This window comes from Anastrepha ludens, chromosome 3 (assembly GCF_028408465.1).
Source record: "Anastrepha ludens isolate Willacy chromosome 3, idAnaLude1.1, whole genome shotgun sequence".
NCBI classification, from domain to species: Eukaryota; Metazoa; Arthropoda; class Insecta; order Diptera; family Tephritidae; genus Anastrepha; species Anastrepha ludens.
The window spans coordinates 133,032,027-133,054,139 of record NC_071499.1 but is presented as its reverse complement, the minus strand read 5'-3'; the positions used below and the strand labels follow the sequence as shown (position 1 = coordinate 133,054,139).

The 22,113-nt window shown below is 35.5% G+C and overlaps 1 protein-coding gene and 1 pseudogene across 1 annotated transcript; one reads left to right on the top strand and one right to left on the bottom strand.

Annotated features, from left to right (window-relative positions):
* The first annotated feature begins 46 nt into the window (after window positions 1–46).
* LOC128859369 (uncharacterized) lies at window positions 47–18,841 on the top strand. Its single transcript, XM_054096353.1, has 4 exons — window positions 47–340; window positions 17,156–18,078; window positions 18,152–18,277; window positions 18,339–18,841. The coding sequence occupies exons 1-4, from the start codon at window positions 320–322 to the stop codon at window positions 18,529–18,531; spliced, it is 1,263 nt and encodes a 420-aa protein (XP_053952328.1). The 5' UTR covers window positions 47–319; the 3' UTR covers window positions 18,532–18,841.
* LOC128859368 (zinc carboxypeptidase-like) lies at window positions 18,706–20,488 on the bottom strand (annotated as a pseudogene).
* Window positions 20,489–22,113: the final 1,625 nt, after the last annotated feature.

The window sequence follows — 22,113 nt, the reverse complement described above, 5'->3', positions numbered from 1 at the left end:
CTACCACTTGATGTTGTGGAGCGTGAAGTTTGAGAGTTTGGGACAGTTGGGGGTAGGAGAATGGGTTACTTTGCTGAATGAAGTTAACTTTTAGTTTGTTGGCAGCTTTCGTTGCAATTGGTTTTACTAATTTTCACCTGTGTCGGTATACGTGCTATTTTGCTTAAGTTCGTCGTAGTTTTAAAATATGGCATTACAATCATTTCCAAAAATATAAAAGGCTATTCGTAACCGGCAAAATAAAGTATGTACTTGTATTTAATATACAACTATTTCAATCGACCAAGTTTAGCAATTAATCGCGATAATCTTCGACATAATGGGTCAAATCAAAAGCGAGGTAAGCATCGTTTAAAATGAAAGATTTCTCGTGATCATAGAAAAACATGTAATATATTAAATTACCGCTATTTCATAAAAAACGCGTTTATTTTCTGATGTCTGTATATGAATGTCTGATCATATTCATGTCATACATATGTATGTACGTACATCGATTCATATCAACAAGCAGAAATCATAACTTAAAAAACAAATTCGTAAAAATTCGACTAATGAAACGGTATATTCCTTGATGAAAATATGTACTGGTACCGTATGGACGTAATGTATGTATGGAAGTGAAAAAGTTAGTGTAAATGGCTGTTACAAATAAAATGGTCTAAAACCTTCTATTGAAACAGAAATTTCAGCTGAAACCACCGCCTCCAGCAAGAGCTCTTGGCGAATGATGACAATGACCTCCGTCGTTCCATCCCTCAAAGTGATCCCGCTCGCATACACAGGTTGCGTTACGGTGAGTGCCTTCTAGCTATTTGCACTGAAGCCAAACTTTTCTCTACTTCAGTTCATGACAGACGGTGTATTTATTAGTTCATCATCCGTGTGCCTTCATAACCACGATCATGCGAATGTACTTATATATGTATGTATGTAGGTATGTAAATATACTTACGTATGTATGTGCTTTCACACTCATAAACATATATTTACTTTCGTGTGTGTGTATGTTGAAGGAAGATTGAAAAGTCGTGAATATCGTGATGTTTCTAGTTACATTTGGAGCGAAAAACATTCGCATAATTTGAACTCGACTTTTCTTTAAGAGTTGGCACTTTATATGAGGTTTATAAAATTACTTCTACTGCACTGTACACAGAGTACATATGTACATATGTACATACCCTAGTACAAAAACATTTGTTGAAAAAGAGAATGTAAGCTGTTCTTTCTTTCTGCGCGACTTTTTTATTTTACTTCTGTAAACGATCTTTCCCTGATGCATTGTTTGTGATAAATAAAGGAGATCTTTCAATTCAAAATAAGCTTATATTTAGCATGCCAAGAGTTAGAAGTTAGGTATAGAAACAAAGTAAGAAATTCCACCGTGCACGCCAATCGCATTGGCAAAACAATGTAGCTTATGAAAAACTTCCAAACATCTAAGCACTTACACACACATATGCATTGTTAATGGCAACCATGTTCATGTTCAAAACTAAGCCAGAGTACAAGATCGTGCCATTGAATAGCGGTGTAAATAAACAATGGCAAGGCTTGTGGCAATTTCACAGTGGCAGTGGCTCGTATTGGGATTGATGCTGTGGATGGCAAAACCAACTACACAGGTTCCGCCAAACCAGAAACTGGTAAATCAGCCTGCAAAAAAAAGAGAAAAGACGGAAAAGTTAATTTACCTCTTTTCTTACAAAAAAAAGAAAGAAATGGTAGAAAATGATTCAATGTACAATGTTATGTGCATACATCTATATGTATGTATATGCATCTACACACAAAATCCGCATACGTGCATACGAGTACATACATACAAATATACATGCATTTATAAATAATATGTGCATTTGTTGCTATAAGGAATAACCGTAGCGAAACTTCGAGATGATTTAAGTTCAAGCACCTTTGAACTTATACGAATTTTACGCATTCATGTTTATGTGTTCGCATTCATAGGCTGTGTAAAATATTTTGACCAATTTAGATTCCATTAACTTTTTAGCCTCGATTTTCAATTGAAAGCTTCTGCAAGTATTCAAAAGTAAGCTTTCTCTGAAAATCTCCGAAAACATTAAAAATCCATTTTAGTAATATATTTAACATAATGATTTCATCCGCTAAATACACGATTGCAGCTATTTGCCCATGACCTACAAAAAGGAAAAACTGTGCGGAATATAAAAAAAAAATTATTTACACAAAAATAAATAAGAAAATAAAATCATTTTCAATGTTGGCTTAAACGGGACGGTGAGTATGAGTATTCAGCACATACTTTGATAGTAGACGCGACAACGCATGACAATGCAATTTTCCAATTCGAGTCGAAAATGATTTTTAATGTATAGGTATATACATACATGTATAGCATACAATTTGTAACTCATTCCTCGATAAAAACAATTTTTTGGCATTTTTTCCGAATGATTAAGTTGTTACTTTTATAAACTTGTTAAACCAACTGGACATTTTCGTACATACATACATACATGAATGTAAATGTAAAACGTTTTCGCTGGCAACGAGTGTAATGAACGACCGGATACCGGTTCTGGTTTGTATTGACGCGTATGTAAATGTAAACTTAAAGTTAAATTTCCCTTTCTCAAGAATATTTTCAGTGCACTGTATTTAGTTCAGCTTTCAACAAAAGTGCTTCTTTCTCTTTTATTATTTTGCCAACTCGTTACATAAAAAATAGAAGCCTGGAATACGATACTACTTTTTACTGCAAAAAACTAAAAGTCTTTTTAAAAATTAACTTATACTAAGACATCTATGAAAAACTCCAATGAACTTGTTTGTACTATAAAATAAGATGGGCATTCTTTTCTTTGGTTCAGTATTGAACTTATAGGCTTTTAAGCTAATTACTTTGTTGAAATGCAGAAGGGTAATAGACTTTACCGGCGGTAAACACGTTGTACATTTTCCAGTAAAATTACAATAGGTGCCGATAATTGTTGAAATGAAATGTGCAATATATGTACATATCGCTCGTTTACGGGAAGAACGATATAAAACAAAAAACCAAAAATTCGAGGAAAACAGCTTCAAAATTTGTTATTTATAGTACTATGCATCTCTGAGTAAAAGTATATGATGAACACAAAATCCTGTTGGTTATTGAAACGATGATGTGGCGGCAAAATTCCAAATTTAAAACTCGTTGTTTCACATTCAAAATTTTAAACTAATAATAAGTTGGACTCAACAGTATATATATAACAAATAAGTAAATACGAATAAATGTATAATAGATATCGCTATGGATTTCCGCATATTTATATTTTTTTATTATGACATTATTGCACAAATGAGCAATGCGTATCACTACATATTATAAAACAAAGTCGCTTTTTCTGTCCCTATGTCCCCGTATACGCTTAAATCTTTAAAACTACGCAACGGATTTTGATGCGGTTTTTTTTTAAAGATAGATTGATTGAAGAGGAAGGTTTATATCTATATAATGTGAAGAAATATATAAAGGGGGCGTGGCAATCGGTCAAAATGTGGCAAAAAAACATAATTTTTTTGTTTTCACGGCCATAAATCATAAACGAATCAACCAATTAAAATGAAACTTTCTTAGAGTTTAACTTTGAAATATTTACTTTCGTTCTGCATCAAAAAAAAAATTGATATATTTGTTATTTAACCAAAATTGTTTAAACAAAAGCAGCTCTTTTTCCAAAAAAAGCTGTTTGTGTGTTTGTTCGCTGTCAACCGAATGAAGCAACAGGCGTTAAGCGATAATCTCACCACACCTCATTAATGTTGAATTACATCGTATGGTGACGTATGTATGTATGTATTTACGAATCGCTCGCATTATTTCATTTCGGACGTATGTACATATGTATCTATGGATGTACTGAATTCCATGTAATTATATGCACATACAATTTTACAGCGAAATAAAACGCTATTTTCACGTTCTATATTAGTAAATCGCACATACAGTATGCAAAGTTCGTATTAGTACACCCTCTTACAAATAAAAATACCACGTATATTTTCAAATTTACTTTAAAGCAATTGATTTCAATCGTAGTGCGGTATTGTATAATTCATAAAAAAATAGAATAATAACAAAAACTCCGAAACATTTGCATAGAATTGAAAAAAATAGCTTTAGTAGCCGTGTAGCTATTTCTACTGCAGGCAAAATTCGTATTAGTACACTTAGTATGCGTTGAATTTGTAAACAATTTGTTGGTATTTACCTTTATTTTCGAAACGATTCAATGTTTAACCTTGGGCAGTTGCGTTTTAGTAGCCATTTGTTCAAGTTCGCGGAGTTAGCTTGCAATGTCGCCAAAGTCAAACGAAACTAGGAGATTAATAATAAATATGAACAAAAACGGGAAGTCTTTACGCGAAATTGCGAGAACATTGCAGAAAAGTGTGTCTACAATACAAAACTTAGTCAAAATTTTTAGAGACAGTGGAAGGATTGACAAAAAGCTTCGAAATGTGAACAGGGCAAAGCTTGGGCAGAGGCACAAGACTTATTTGAAACGCCTTATGAGAAAAGACCCCACCGTCAGTGGAGTTTCACTAGCTGCAGAACTAGAAAAATACTTTTCTATCAAAGTTACACCTCAAACAGTGCGCAATTATGTAAAAAAATTGGGATTTAGAAGCAGAACTGCGGTTAGAAAACCGTATGTAAGCTCAGTCAATAGAAGAAAGCGTGTTATATTCGCCAGGCAATATTTAAACAAAAATATGCGGTTTTGGAAAAGGGTAATTTTTTCAGACGAGTGTAAATTTAATATAAAAATGTCCGATGGACGCATAAAAATTTGGAGAGAGTGTAATACTGGCCTTCAAAAACGAAATCTGCAGCCTTCTTTCAAGCACGGTGGTGGTTCTCTGATGGTATGGGGATGTTTCGGGCCAAACGGAGTAGGAAAGTTGCATTTTATTGATGGAATTATGACTGCGAGGCAATATATTGATATTTTAAAAAAGAATCTACACAAAGGTGCCAAAAAATTGGGTTGCAAAAAAAAATGTATATTCCAACAAGATAACGACCCTAAGCACACGGCGTTGGATACAAGGTTATGGATGCTTTATTACTGTCCAAATTATCTCAAAACACCACCACAAAGCCCGGATATTAATCCCATAGAAAATGTATGGTCGATTTTCAAAAAGCAGCTGGAACATCATCAAATAAGGAACCGAGAACATTTAAAAAAAGTCCTCAAATCAGAGTGGAAGAAGATTTCTCCAAATCTCACAAAAAAATTGGTGGAATCTATGCCGAAGAGATTGTCTGCTGTTCTAAGGCAACGAGGGTATCCTACAAAATATTAATTTTCTGAACTATTTTTTATTTACTCTTTAAATCATTAAAAATACATGTATACTAATACGAATTTTGCTTCTGTGAAAAGTGTTCATTTTTTTCTTTCTTATTTTTTTTTGCATTTCAATACACTTTGTGAGCGGTTTTTTTATTTGGCCTTATTTTAGTTAATTATCTATAAAATAAAACGGTTTCAAGCATTTGTTTTAAAATTAATTTGAAAATATACGTGGTTTTTTTATTTATTAGGGGGTGTACTAATACGAATTTTGCATACTGTAATTAAAATACAGTTTTTGAATAGTTTTTATTGATTCGGAGCGCGTTTAGCTTGCTATCGATTCCATACAATAACATTTTTTGTCATTTACTTTTTACGACAACTAATAGCTTATTTTCGAAGCGATTTCAACAAATAGGTACAACATTAATCCTTATCCAATTAAATACCTTAAATACATTGTTGTTTTCATATAGATCTATGTATATGGCTCTTTACAGCATATAATTAAAAACAATATTTTTCAAGATATTACATCAGTAGTTAGTAATTGAGATCTACCGGAAAAATTGCGTTAGCTGTTGCGTCATCCGGCATTGCCGCTACTCATCTGGAAGGAGGCCGAACCGCACACTCTACATTCAAGCTCCCGCTGAAAATCGCAACCGATGATGATAACAGCGTCTGTAGTGTTTCTAGACAGAGCAATACAGGAAAATTGATGCGTGACTGCTCATTAATAGTCTGGGACGAAGCTACTATGCCAAACAAGACGTCTGTGGAAGCACTGGATAGGACAATGCGCGATTTGCGCAACAAAAATGCACCTATGGGTGGATGTACAATTCTGTTCTCAGGAGATTTCCGTCAAATCCTACCAGTTGTGACTCGAGGAACACGTGCTGACGAAATAAATGATTCGCTAAAAAGATCCCACCTTTGGTCGCATGTCAATAAATTAGATCTTAAAACTAATATGAGGGCTTCGTCATCTTCATGTGAGAACAGGCTATTTCCAGAGATGCTGTTGGCAATGGAGAATTAACACAAAGTGAGGGAAGGATTAACCTAGAAAACCTTTGTGTTTTGATAGACAACATCCAAGAGTTAGTCGACAATGTCTATCCTGACATTGATAACATAAGTTATAAGACAATATCTTGGTTTAAAGAAAGAGCTATTCTGTCACCAACTAACGAACAAGTAGATAAAGTAAATAACTTGATTATTTCAAAGATTGATGCGCCGACGAAAATATACTACTCGGTCGATACTGTTCTCGATTTGGAAGAAGCTGTTCAATTTCCTACAGAATTTCTAAATTCTTTGAACCCGTCTGGACTCCCTCCTCACAAAATGGAGCTGAAAATAGGTTGTCCTGTTATTTTATTAAGAAACCTAAGTCCACCTAAACTTTGCAATGGCACGCGTTTGCTGGTAAAATCACTGAAAACTTTCATAATAGAGTGCACAATACTCACAGGATGTGGTACCGGAGAAGATGTATTGATTCCCCGAATCCCTCTGATACCATCGGATCTACCACTCCAATTTAAACGCTTACAATTTCCGGTAAAGACATCTTTTGCAATGACCATTAATAAATCTCAGGGTCAAACCTTCAACGTTGCAGGCTTAGATTTGAGTGTTGACTGTTTTTCACATGGCCAACTGTATGTCGCTCTTTCAAGAGTAACCTCTAGAGAAAACATGTTTGTATTGTCTAATGACAAGAAGGCTATGAACGTTGTATATAAAGACATTCTGTAATATAGTAATTGTTGTAAAAATAAAATAAATACATATGTAAAAGTGCAAAAAGTTAATATGCAAAAATGTAGGGTATGAATTTAGATATCCCAAAAACAGCAGGAAATCTTCATGCTATAAAGAAAGGGGAATTGTTTTACTCCAAATTTAACGCGGGCGGGCCACGGGCAGTAATGAATAAGCCAAAACTACTGGATAGATTTTAATCATTTTTTCAGTGAGTGACATAGGGTATATATTTTATACCCGTGCGAAGCAGGGCGGGTTGCTAGTAAATCTATAAATGTAAGAAATTAACATAATTTGCAGAGCCATTTACTCGTTCTAAAAATAAGATAAATTCCTAGAGTAACATTTAGATGACCAACAATCAGCGATAGGCCATAAGCACTATAGTTCACACTCCACTCTCCACACTCAACTGTTTACATCACTGCCCTCTTTACTGTCATCTTTTGAGCAGCAATACTGTTTTAAATTTACGCGAGTTTCTCCTTGCTTATATTTGTATTGTATATTTCACAGTATTTAGTGAAAAAAGTCTTGGGCGAGTACAGGCATGGAGGTGTTGTTGTGAAAGTCATCATTCAATGCATTATTGAACTCGGGAATATCTAATACTGCTACGCATTTCACTGCTTGTTGCATTTGTACGTAGGTATACTTTTAGGAAATATGACGAATATTGTATAACAGACGCAGAAAGTAACGAAATGAAAACGAAAGCCAAACTAAATACTTTTTGTAAGTATTTGTTTGAATAGCATTCATTATTCCGCTACAACACAGTTGGTATGAAAATATTTTCACATCTAATTAAAGTCAAACTAAAATGCCTAGTTTCACTCAGACTAAAGCCATGCGGCAACAGCAATAGCAAAAGCAACATCCAACAGTGGCATGCAGATGCAGTAACAATCAACTGATGAAAGTTACGAGTATGTGAATGTACAATGTTGGCCCTTTTCAAACGGCATACCCCAGACAATAACTTAAGTCTACAACCAAACTTTTAAACTCGGAATCAGTAGTTTTTTTAGTTTTATAAATAAACTCGAAAGATATGTATATATTTTATATTCATACACACATACATACATGCATGTACAGTACACCGCAAACCCCTTAGAAACATTAAAATATTTATACAGTTCTACCTTCAGCGCCAAACTTCTGTTGTGAATAGCTATTTGGTATATCCCCCATTCTATTTACTTGTTTTAATACTTTCTATACAGTTTTTAATAATTAGTCGTAATTTTCGATCTTTTGGCCACACATCACGAATATTTCCGTTAAGAGGAGCTATGGTGTGGTTTCGCCGTGAATATATCTTTAAATTTGGGGAAGTTGAGAAGCGTCCAACAGTTTTCGAAGGGGTTAAGATCAAGTGAATTACCGCTCCATCATACATAAAGCTGTTTCGGGTAATGTTATGCTTACTTTATCTTAATTCCCCTGTGTATAATTTTGATGGAGTCTGACCTATATCGACTGATTCCTTCCGTTAGTTTTGTTAAACAGTATGCTTCGTTCAACTTTCTTGAGGGATTTTGGGACATTGCCATTGCTCAAGCCCTTCCTGATTTCGAGTCTCCTCACTCTATGAGAAAGTCGATAGGTTTTTATATTTTTAGCAGCATTCTGAGGATTACTTGTATTAGCTATGTTTCCATTTTTGAGTGTATGAAAAACTTTCGCGATTCGAGCAATAGTAGCTTCACTCACATTGAATTTTTTGCGCGATTGCTTTGTAAGAAATTCTACCATTACAAATTAAATAAAAAAACTATAGACAATTACCAAAAAGTTTCTCACCTTAAACAAAATTTTAAAATTCATAAAGGAATAGGCGAGCGCTAATAGCCAACTACGTTTTTATTTAAGTAATCAAATAGTTTGTTTAATTGCTATTATCGAGGGCATGTTTCTGATGTATTGGCGGCGTACTGTATGTTACATACATATCTACATGTACCATGTAATTGAAATAAACACTTGTTCGGCTTTTGACGTTACTAAACGTGATTTTGAAATCTGAGTTTAAATGTATTTGCCTATCCACTGAAGATTGGGCAAACGTTTATTTCAAGGGATGTGGTACGTACGTAAATGCACCCATACATATACACCTCAATCAATTTCCTTGCCTTCATTATGGTACAGCATTAACAACTAGAACTGATAAACGTATGGGCAATTAATTACTCGGTCTCTGTTCATACGTACATTCCCGCCTTATCGCACCATTAGACACTTATCAATTTTCCATTTTTTGTTTTACCTTTTGGAGCAAATATTTCATGAGAAATTATATTATTTCACAAATATGTAACCACATTTGCTTGAGAGTGTATTTGCACAAGTGAAAATGTAGAAGAAAAAACATGTCAAAATGAAAATGAGAAAAATGCATTCAACGAGTTGATAAGATAATAACTTCATATGTGGAATAGAAGGAAATATTATCAAAATATAATAATGCTATGTAATTAAAAATGAAGCAATCAAAGGCAAATGGTTGGCTTGAATAATTTTTCAATTTCGGGGGTTAATTGTTTCACAAAAATAGCTCAAAAACCAAGGTTTCCACAAATCTGGTAAAACAAAAAAAAAAAAATTAATGAAATTTTCGCTATTTTATTTCGTTTATTTTTAGCGGCTATTGGCCGGTTAGGAGAGAAATTTTTCACCAACTAAGTTATGTAACCCAGTAGATAATGAAATTTTGCTGCCGGTAATTAAATACAGTAAAAGCGTGATAACTCGGACCATATAAAACAAATTATGCAATAAAAAATGTTAATTATACAAAATTAATGGTCAGGGGATTATTTGCATTTGATTTAAATTCATTTAAATGGTTCTTTCGCCAATGTGTAAAGCGATGTTTTCTGTAACAATTTTGGAACTTGATCAATGCATGCTTAATGTGCAACTTCTGTTGTACACCCAAGTAGGTACACATATGGAGTTCTAAATGTGTATATATATATGTATGTACATATATTCTTAATCAGTGTTGCCTCAGTCTACAATTTATTTCTTCTCAATAAAAACTGCGTCTCCCATTCCATGCATTGTGTTTTGAGTTCTATGCTCATAATCATATTTGTATGTATCTATGTATAACAGGTATGTATGTATGTATCTTATAATGCATGCGTACACTGGATGGTCTCTGTTATGTGCAATCAAGGCTGTATGGAGCTTATTTTGATTTGTAATGAAAATAATACCGTGCTTGTTTCCGGTAATGTGTCAGTTTGTGGATTGTCTTTCAAATTTCTAAAGATTAACTCTTTAAGAAATTTTTCACGTATGTAGGTACAAGTACATTGTTATGTATTATGTGATAGAATTTTTTATGCGCTGAGATATTTCAGTGAAACACAAGTCACGTTTCTTATGTTTGGTCTTTGCAACATTACGTGAGAGCAATCGATGTCAGCGTGCTTTGAATGTCATTTTGCGACAAAAGAGTATACACATACATACATAAAACACACTGCCGAAATTCCCACAAGCAAAAGCGGCAGTTGTAAAACAAACGAAAAAATAGAAACATAATGCTGAAGCCAATTGCTGCCATAACACCTATCAGCATTCACATCACAAGGCAAGGTAAAATAGGTAATATTCAAATGGGTATCACTGTTGGTTTACTGACCACGAAAACAACATTACATCGTAATCTTCGCAAATAAGGTGACGGTTAAAACGTCACTTTGGGTGTATTGAGTTACGCTATTTGGTGTTAAGTATCATCGGCGTTTTACGTCGTTTCGGTAGCCAAATTCAAAGTTACCAGATACTTGTATACCCCTACTAAAAGTTAAGTTAACTACATGTATGAGTGTGTGCATCCCAGGTCTGGCTCATTAACGGGACTCAGGTGAACGGAAGTTGGGTCAACGCCGATAATGACTTGCAGTTAGTTAGTTTTACAGTGAAGTTCTTACATATTACATACTACATACATATGTACTCTAAAATAAAAACTAAGACAACTCTGAGCATACATAAATAAATAAAATAAGTAGAGACACACGTACGAAATTTGATTTGCTATTAACAAAGCAAAGAAACAATGTACTGTGTGATGCACATTATTTATTTATACAGTCGAACTTCCATATAGTGAATTCGCACGGGACCTGAAAATCACTTCACTATATAGAAACTTCATTATAAAGAAACATTGATTTTTTATGTAATTTTATTTAAAATAATCAGTGAGTTTGGTTTGAATTACAGTCTTCCATTTTTCATTTTCAATAAAAGCTTCCAAATCATGTAGAGAGTTGAAAACATTAATCGGCACGTCACTCCTCATTTCCACAAAGGTTCTAATTACGCTAATGGATGAAGTAGCTTGTATCAACGTAGGTAATGCCTCCTCAGTTTCTGCCAATTCTTCAACGGTCAAATCGTGTTCATCGTTATCTGAAATAATATTTACATATTAAATTTTTGTTTGACTATAAAAAGATAAATGCTTACCAGGTTCAGCTGGAACTCCGCGACTTTCAAAAATGCTGTTGAGAATATCTTCTTCGGGTGGGTTGTCCGAAGTCTGCACACCATTATCAACATTTGCGTAGTCATCAAACGATGCTTCGATATTTGCTACTTTTTTAAATGAAGACTGTAAAGCAGCCAAATCCGATATTGAAAGAAGGTCCTCTTCATCCCAATGCTCAAATGGAATCTGCATAGCATCTTTTGAAAATCCAGCCTTTTTAAAACAGTTGGCAATTGTTTCTGGTTTAACATAGACATTCCATACATTGCTAAGATTTCGAACTGTTTGCAGCAAGTCTATGGCCATAACAGAATTTCCCTCATCCACTTGAGTCAATATATTCGTTAAAATTTCTTTTTCTGTAATGTTGTTTCATGTTGTAGTTAATGCCTTGGTCCATTGGTTGCAGTAACGAAGACATGTTGGGAGGAAAATAAGCGAGATGAATGTTTCTCAACTTGTCTCTTACATCTTTAGGGTGGGCAGTGCAGTTATCAACAAAAAACAACACTTTTCTGTTTTGATCACAAAATTTTTTGTCGAGTTTTACAATCCATTTCGTAAAAATCTCACTGGTCATCCATGCTTTTTTGTTAAACTCATAATCGACACCTAAAGATTTTATTCCCTTGAAGCACCTCGGATTTTTGGCCTTTCCGATTACCAGCAATTTTAGCTTTTCTGATCCAGTCATATTGCTTCCCACCAGGACAGTTATTCTCTCCTTGCTTTGCTTCCCACCAAAGCATTTTTCATTTTTGAATGCCAGTGTTTTAGTTGGCAAGCATTTGAAAAACAAAGCAGTCTCGTCGGCATTAAAAATGTCGTTAATGTTGTAATTTTCAATTAATTTAGGTAAGACGTTCGTTACTCATTCATCACGGTTTTCTATGTTGGCGTCAGCACTTTCCCCACATAATGTCTTTTGAATAACGCCATGCCGACTTTTGAACTTGTCTAACCAACCTGTACTTGCCTCAAATTCGTGGTGTCCTAGTGCTTCCGCAAAATCTTTGGCCTTTTGCTTCAATAATGGTCCAGATAAAGGGAGATTCTTACCACGTGCAACGAGTAACCATTTCAGCATGCTTCGTCAATATCCTCAAAATGACAAGGTCGAAGTCTTTTGCGTTTGGTATTTACTGCCAAATCCTCCGCATTTTTTAAAATCACTTCCTTATTTTTTAAAATATTTGATAAAGTGCTGGGAAGAACTCCGAATTCATTGGCAATATCTTTTTTTTTTCTTTCCTTCATTAACTTTGTTAATCATTAATAACTTTTTTTCAAGCAAAATGCTGCTTCGATGCGTCATTTTAACTTCAATCACTGAATAAAACTGTAATAGCTCAGCTCTTTCTGTTTTAATTTTGGGATTCCCCTCATTACAGTTTGTCCACATCTAACTGTAATTTTTTGCAACAGAAAACTTTTGAAAAAATTCACTATATGGAGACAAAAACTTAGGACGCTTGAATTTCCAGCTGTAAAATTTGTTCATTATATAGAAAACTTCACTATATAGAAATTCATTATAAGGAGACAAAAATACACCGAAAGTAGAACGAAAAAGCAGTGTCTTCGAAACCAGTTCATTATAAGGAGAGCTTCATTATATGGAAGTTCACTGTAGAGAAGTTCGACTATATCTACATTTGCATATGTATTTTTGTCGTATGGACATACATTTCTACACACATATGTAAAGGGTGATCAATTTAGAGGCATCGAAATTGAAATAAAACAACGAAAATTCAAATTGATTGGGCACTCTTTATTATTTTTGTGTAGAACCATCCATGACATTTATTTCTTAAAGATAGTCCCTTTCAAATGTTGGCTGCAACTGCGCCATAATTCACCCATCCGTAAGCACCAATTTTGAAGGGCTCGCTGAAGGACTTCGGTCGGTATCTCGTAAATAATTTTAGTAATGTTGGCTTCCATTGCCTCAATCGAAGCTGGTTTACTCTCAAAACATTTAGACTTTACATACCCACAAATGAAAGTACAAAAGTGTGATATCACACGATCTTGGTGGCAATCCACTTGTTCGAGACGAGAGATAAACTGTTCCCCGAAGCGACGACGCAATAAATCCATTGTTTCACGGGCTGTATGGCAAGTAGCGCTCTCCGCCGTCTTGTTGGAACCAAATGTTGTGGCGATGACGGGCTTCAATTTCCGGCATCAAAAAGTCGTTTATCGTGGCGCGATAGCGTTTGCCATTCCTGTTACCTTGGCGCCAGCCTCGTCTTTGAAGAAGCATGGGCCGATGATTCCTCCAGCCCATAGGCCGCACAAAACGGTTGTTTTCAATTGATGTAATGGCTGTTCTTAAAAGGCTTCGGGTTGCTCTTCAGCCCAAATACGAGAATTTTGCCATTATGTCAAAAATGGAGCTCATCGCTGAACACCATAAGTTGGCCAGAGCAGGGGTTTTCGTAATACAATTGAATACTGAAAAAATTAGGTATTTAGTTTAACAGTAGCCACGCGTGATCCGTCGAAAAACCCTGTTAGAAATAGTATCTCCAACCTGATCACCCTTTAAATAATCTATATATATAAAAAGAAGTTACATTTCCTTGGTAATCTTATAACTCAAGAACGGGCTCACCTATCCAAACCAAATTTTTAGGCTTTGTTTGGACTATTCAGTAGATGGTTTGTGTTTTGAAATTTTAAGAATCGGATACCAGGGTCTCGAGAAATAGGCCAAAACGTGAACCCGGGTAACCCTAGGATGTGTTTGTACAATATGGGTAGCAAATGGAAGCTGCTGATGATTCTATAGTATAGAGTATTTTTGATGCCGCTCCGTAACTAGGGTCTCGAGATATAGGCCAAAATGTGGACCCCGATAACTTAAGGATGTGTTCGTACAATATGGGTAGCAAATGGGAGCTGTTGATGATTGCTATAGCATAGAGTATTTTTAATGCCCCTCCGTAACTAGGGTCTCGAGATATAGACCAAAACGTGGACCTGGATAACCCTAGGATGTGTTTGAACCACATAAGTATCCATTGTAAGTTGTTGATAAATGCTAATGAAAGAGGACTTTTCTTTTCGCTGGGTAACTAAGGACTCCAGATATAGACCAATTGGGAACTCGCCTTCAGGTTAAGAGATTGCATTCTTATGTACTACAACCAGTTAAAATGTTTTTAAAAATTCAGATCCGTTATCTACATATATTTCTCGAACTTTACGGATTCAAGGTCAAATATACCATAGAGCTGGGTCTTTGCTACCATTCTCAGATGGTGACCATCAATTTTTGCAAATATATTTTATTGGTGATGAGAATCGTGAATTAGATCAGCGCTGTGCAATTTCGACGAATACGAGAAGATCAATCGTGAATGAATTGCAAACAATGTTCCATCAACACAATGAATTGGTGAAATTGTTCAAAGTGGCACTCGATCTGATACCCACCGATGGCCACAAAATCATAATAAAAGCCGATAAAACACAAATTGGGAGCACGCCAGACGATTCAATGTACCAACGATTGATGAAGTAGCCATTGTTGTGGTTGGTGAGCAGTTTCGGACACGAGATATTGTTTTGTATCGTAGAAATGAGCAATTACAGCGTATTTCAGAACTCCTTCGCTGTTATGATGCATTGCAATACCCCATTTTGTTTTGGAGAGGGGACGATGGCTATCATATCAACAAACAAATGATAAATCCAACAACTGGTACATACACATTTTGTTTTTGTTTAAAATGATTTTTAAATAATTTTCATACGCTAATTAATTTTTGCATCGCAGGTCAAAAATCAACGAAAACCGTCAGTGCGATGAATTTTTATTCGTATCGATTAATGATTCGCCCTCAAGAAAACAATTTTATTTTGCGATGCAATCAACTTTCGCATCAATTTTTTATCGAATTGCAAGTCATTTTGGACGCAAATATAATAAAAAATTGAATGCTCCAGGAGGAACTGGAAAAGCATTTTTAACTTTATTTATTTTAGCATAATTTATTTAGCGTAAAAAATTAAAATGGAAATTAAAGAATCAAAGTTTAATTACAAGTTTTTATCGGCTCTTTCACCTTACCTGTATATATGTAGGTGCCCACCACAATCAAATTTTAAAAAAGTCCAGAAAAGGCTATTGTGACATCTTTAGAAAGTATGTTGAATGAAAAAAATCAACTAATTCAACTGTTTAAACATTTTACGAGTTCTATAAAGAAAACTTAATATGAAAAATTTCTTGCGATATAAAAAAACATTTTATGTATGGTGGTGCGAAGCCCACTGGGTAATGCTAGTATACATATAAATATGTTTAATAATGAGAACTGCATACAGCTCTAGGACTGTCCAAATACATAAATGCTAAGTGTTTGGTTTACTTACATTCACATGTATTTAAGTGGTTTTAAGAAATATTTTTTGGCGATGGTCACGATAAAGTACATACATACATAAGTACGAAAAATTTGCTGATGACCGCTCCAGTAGTTGATTGGAAAAATAACTTTTTAGAGTATATTGGATCGATAATATACTCGTATGTATGTTTTCCTTTGTGAATCGAATACATATAAAACTTACGTCAACACAAACAAACGAAGCAAGTGCATACTGAAGCACCTACATGCAGAGGTAGATATTGGGGATATCTATCCATTTGTGCGTGTAATAATGTGTGTAGATAACGATATTACTGTAATATTTCTCAATTCATTTCTAAAGCTTTCAGGGAGGAACCAATCATTATCAGCAAAAATAAGTCAACAAAATAGCAGGTTAATGCGATGACGCACATTTTATAGAAATAGTTGTATGTATTTCCCAACGCTCACATACATACATACATATATACAACGGAATTGAAGTCAAAGCGAACGGCTAAACATATTTGCACAAACTTTTTAAGGCACAAAATATTTTCAAATTTCATTAGCCAACATACGAATGTAGAAGTAATGCGTACACAAAAATCTGGTAAAGCTAAAACACACTGATCCAAAGTACATACATACATACATACGTGGGCATACTGGAAAGATAGAAATAAGATCTTCATTGTGTGGTAGGCATTACAATGGATCTAACTGAATTGAATATTTGAATCTAGTTTAAGCTTCCTTGGAATCCCATGATGCATTAAAGTTCAAAGTTGTATGAGTTACATGTATCTCTGAATGTACACTGTTATGCTAATAATATTGCTGGAAGTCTTTTGATAAATCCCGTTACCTTTAATACAAAATACAGACAGCGAGCCGTAAATAATCATTAACTGTTAAAGATAAGAAGTGCAAAGTTTTTAGGTCATCTTAAAAAGCAATGGAGCGAGAGAGATGCTGATAAAAACGTTAAATATTTCCAAAGAACAAGAAACTGCAAATTTCTCATGACTTCACCAGTTCAAACTTTGACTTAGTTGCGCAATGTTTTAACATACATAAATACTAATAAAAATGTTTCTTTATACATAAAAATATATACGTATATGTTTTAATTTGTAATAATTTATATTCTTCAGAAAATCGATCCATTAATACGTATTCAGGAAGAAATTAAAGAAGTTGTCCGCCGAGAAGAGGAACATCGCCAACTTATCACCGCGAGCTCTCCAATATCACCAGACGAATATGAAATACACAACGAAAATGGCATTGCAAATAATGACAGTCATATTGATAACGACAGCACCAATAGCCTCTCAATCAGCCCAGTTCCACATTCATCCTTAAATAACTGCGAGGGTTTTTTGAACATACCATCGTTGGCACATAGTGAAAATAGCGCTAACAGTAAAGACAGTACTGACGATGATTCAGGAATATCCGCCTCACCAAGCCCCATAAATGGTGTATCAGCTAACCTAAGTCATTCGGGGCCAACGAAGACATCAAAAGAGCAACGCTATATCAGACCTAATTGTTACACAATTACACCAGAACCACCTCGCCAGATGATAATCGCGAACACGGTTCCAACTGCACCTCCCATTATTAATAGGCAACGTCTTTTTGCCTTTAATCCCGCAAATAAGGGGGTAATGCAGCGGTTCATAGCTTCGCGTGGAAAATTGCAGTTGGGCAATAATAATATAGCATCTAATAAAAATTTTGTAAATCCAAAAACGACCTCTGCATCGTCCAATACAAGCACTTTGAGTGGTCGGCAAACACCTAACGCGTCAATGGGGCCTTTATCAAGTCCTTTGCATTCAATCCCTACACCTGATGTCGTCCTGTCTCCTATAGCCATACCGACTGTTACAATGACCCCACCCCATATTGAGCGGGATGCACAAGGAAGAGTCATACGGCGGGGTTATGTACCAGCAGAGGTGAAGATCCAGAAAGAAATCCAAGATTTGCAGGCACGTGAACATGAACTGAAAAAACGTAACAAATTTCGTCAATCCACATCCGATCTACTTGAAGCTAGTGGAAACGAGTAAGTATGGTAGATAAATACATAGGTACATGAGCCAATACGAAAGCAATACTTTTGAAATCTCCCCTGATAGCAATGAAGAAACGGATGATGAAGACTCGGAAGTAGAGCATTGCCTTGGTCCCAGACAACTCCGTTCTGCGAAGTCCGTTAGTGAAATCTGCTACTCCACACAGATGAATAACAGCATATCGCCCAGGTTACAAAAAAAATAAACATTTTCCTAAATCAGTCTTTAATTTGAAAACCTATGCTTTCAGAGCCACTCCCAGTCCAGACATCGATATTAAAAAGACAGGTTGTATCACCATGCGTCCTGCCATGTCATTGGCTCAGCTGTGTGATTTGCCCCCGGAGGAGGCGCCGTCCTCGCATCGTCTCATAGTAGAATGGGAAAATCGTATACAAATGAATGCTGCACGTAACACGACTACGCTGCCGAACGACGAATAGATTAGAATTTAATTTAAAAAAATGTATTAATTTTGCACCAAATTCGTATGCAGTTGCCAGTATGCAGACAAAAGTCTAAAGCGCTTTATGTATTTCGTACTACTTAAAAATAAGCTTTGGGATAAGCTATAGATATCAGGATCAATCGAGTGATTTAACTGGCATTTGTTACTATGTATTTGCGAAAAGGTATTGTATGTATGCACACACATATATTTATCTACTACGAAACGAGTATTTTATTATTAAACACATGTTCCCTGATCTAAAAATCAATAAATTATACTGCAGCTTAATTTTTAAACCATTATTTATGTATTTTTTTAATGTCGATAGATTTGGTATCCGCAATGGATTTAAAAGAAATCAGAATACGTCTGTTCATTTATTGCATTTACATTTATAAGCGTTCTTTCAATGTAAATACCAAACATCAATTGTTGAATTATAAAAAAATATTTTAATAAAGCAGTGAATATTGAATTAGACTTTAATTTGGAGAATAATACCCTCTCGAAGCAAACTCTTTCACAATCGTCATAATTGCGGCAAATGCCTCCTCAGCAGTAGGTTCAATTTCCGCAGCTGGTAGAATGAATAAGTCCTTACTATCGGGTGGGCCACGTAGTTCAAATGAAAAAGTTATGGGGATTTTCAGTTCGCCACTGGAGGGATATATGGTTTCATATATACTACCGCTTTTGTATGTACGTCCTGATACTTGTTTGATTTTTTCACTGACTTTTTTGCCAATCGCTGTGAGATCATCGTAGTTTTCCACGTGAGTAGCTGTATGTCCATATGGAAACATAATCATTTGCGAATAAGAATGTAGAGCGATATAGGTTTTTATATTTTCAACAACGAAATTTTCCTCAACAAATTTAATTAGATGTTTGGTTTCCACTTCACTAGCAGCTGCCGGACCTGAATAGTCGTAACGGCAAGAGTCATTGCTGGTGCCTGTTGTGTTCCAATGGAAAAGATAATTTCTATTTAAATCTACGCCGCGACAAATTCCATATAGACCGCGATTTTTGCGCCACATACGATCACCGTCAAATGTGTATTTGTATCCATCTGGATTGATGACGGGAAAGACGATCCAATTATAGTCCTTTGCAAAACTCTGAATTTCTGTGTTATTTGATGCTAAAAGTTCATTGATGATGTAATTCGCCGTTGCTGGTGCTATCCATTCCCGAGCATGTATACCACTTTCAATAAAAAATGTGGCGGTTTCATTATTCTTATTTTTCTTAACACGCAAACCTTTAATCGGCAAACCCTGTGTGCTTTCTCCTATATTTATAATAGTTAGGTTTTCGGGATGCTCTTGAGCTATTAAATCCATCCATGAATAAATAGTTTCAAGATGAAAATAGTGCTGCCAGTCCATACTCTTCGGATCAATATCCTTAGGAAGCACTTCATTAAGGTTTCGATCAATAATCTCTTGAAAATTATAGGTCTGTTTTAAATAGTCAGGGATTAAATATTAGTTCACCAGAAAAATATTAAATTATCATGAACATATATCCACGTGTATTAGTTCATTTCTTCACCACTTCTTACCAGAACATGATGCTTAACATTGTAGGTTTGGAGCAAATCGGCGAAGTCAGCAACCTTATGCGCGGCGACCATGATGGTCAGGTTTTGTTGTGGATGCCTTGCATGACCATGCAGCTGTCGCTTTTTTCTTCAAGTGTTTGAAAAAGGTCAACGTGTTGTCCGGTAGCTAGTTCCACTTGATAAACCCGATATTGATCATATCGTGCAATAACAGGAGATGCCTGAGTGTGATCTTTACGTTCCTCATAGCTTAGTACCGGTTGAAAAGCTTTTATCTCAAGTAAAAATACAAACAAAATACAGAAAAAAATTTTAGAATCTTGAGACCGCATCTTCAAAAATACGTCCGCCGAATGAGCTGAGCTCTGTAAAACTGATTTGATTAGAGTAGATTATTCGGGCAACAAGTACATTTGACAGTAATACAATTATTTATGCATTCATATGTACATTGATTCCAATAAATATGTCGAATATGGAACTGTGAAATCCCTACATTTGTTGTCGTTGTGGAGTTCTAGTGGATTGAATAGCTGTCTCAGGCTCTGTTACGCTTGAAGTATTTATTTTTCTGTTTGGTATATTATTTGTAATTCCATTAGCCAAACTATTAGCAAAAACGCGAGCGGATAAATCCAATAACCACTGATTTCATGTGACCGAACACCTAATATGTAGGGTATGGAATTGAAATGGGTGATAAGCCACTGACAGCGGTTAATTAAACATATGCACATATGTAAATATATATACATACACTACATTATACATTTGTACATTTGTTCAAAAAGGAGATACATATTTATTTATATAAAAAAAATTTTCTAGAAATCCCATTAGCATTAATTATTTAAATATTTGACTTCTTTGACAGGTTTGCAAATATTTTCAAATATATTCAGAATGATGAGCATTTGTTCCTGTATTGGAGGCCCAGCTGCTAGTTCCTTGACCACAATTGCCAAAACTATTACTTGTGACAGCAAATAATTTGCCATCTGTCGCAACAGCGCATTGAGTCCATCGACATCTGTGCTAGTGGCAGGTTTCGAAGGTTACACGCAATTAGCAGGTGCGCTGATGTTAGGACCGTCCCATCGTTGGGGTCCTGACACAGTGGTACTAGGGACCGCGAGTTCAGTGTCGCCTCAACCTCGGCGAGTGGCGTCTGTACTTCTTCGGCGGTGAGCAGCGCGCAGTCGATTGCGCGCACAAAGGCCATCTACTCTGAGTAAATTAAGCGAGAGCGACAGTTCCATGTAGTTGTACAAAGTGTGATTTAGTTTTTGTAAAAATGTAAATGATAATACTCAGAATTTAAAAACGTTAGGAGTCTGTTTGACAATTTAGGGCATAACGATCCTACAATCCCAGACATCGAGAAATTTTCTGGTGAAGCTTTGGGAATGGTAAAGGCCTCCCAAATGTCCGAAGGCATTAGGTAATCTCAAAAAGATTTAATATTTTTTGATATGGCAACTATACCACAGCTATCTGCGCTTTCTCTGCGCATAACTATTGATACAGTACCGCTGGTTACAACTCATTGCTGTCGTTGGATGACGGGACAAACGCTATCATAATTCATCTATTAATGTCGAAAGTTGGCCCCGTTACACGGCCGAAGTGGGAAGAACAGTTGGACTATTATAAACTGCCATTATGACGAGATTGTGCTTCTTGCATTGAATAAACGCTACCAACATCCATCCGCCGATGAAGTCTCAATTTCGAGGTTTATGCCGTCAATCAATCACAGCATGCAGAAACCCTTCCTGTGTGCGGAAATGTCAAAATCTTTCCTAGTGACTTCGAACTCAAAATAGTCGGTGTGGCCACACTGCTCAAAAGATCATAATATACCCGCCTGCTCTTCTTTTAAAACTCTCTCTGCTCAACCGAGGTTTGAGTTTGCAAAATCAGTCCCCTTATGCAGAAATTCTTTGCGAAAGGGACTCACAGTTTCAGGAACAAAAGGCTATGATATTTACGTGACACAGGCCCAAT

Coding starts and splice junctions, on each gene's coding strand:
- LOC128859369 (XM_054096353.1), top strand. CDS start 320: ATGGGTCAAATCAAAAGCGAG. Junction 18,079..18,151: donor CTTGAAGCTAGTGGAAACGA/GTAAGTATGGTA, acceptor CTCCCCTGATAG/CAATGAAGAAACGGATGATG. Junction 18,278..18,338: donor AATAACAGCATATCGCCCAG/GTTACAAAAAAA, acceptor CTATGCTTTCAG/AGCCACTCCCAGTCCAGACA.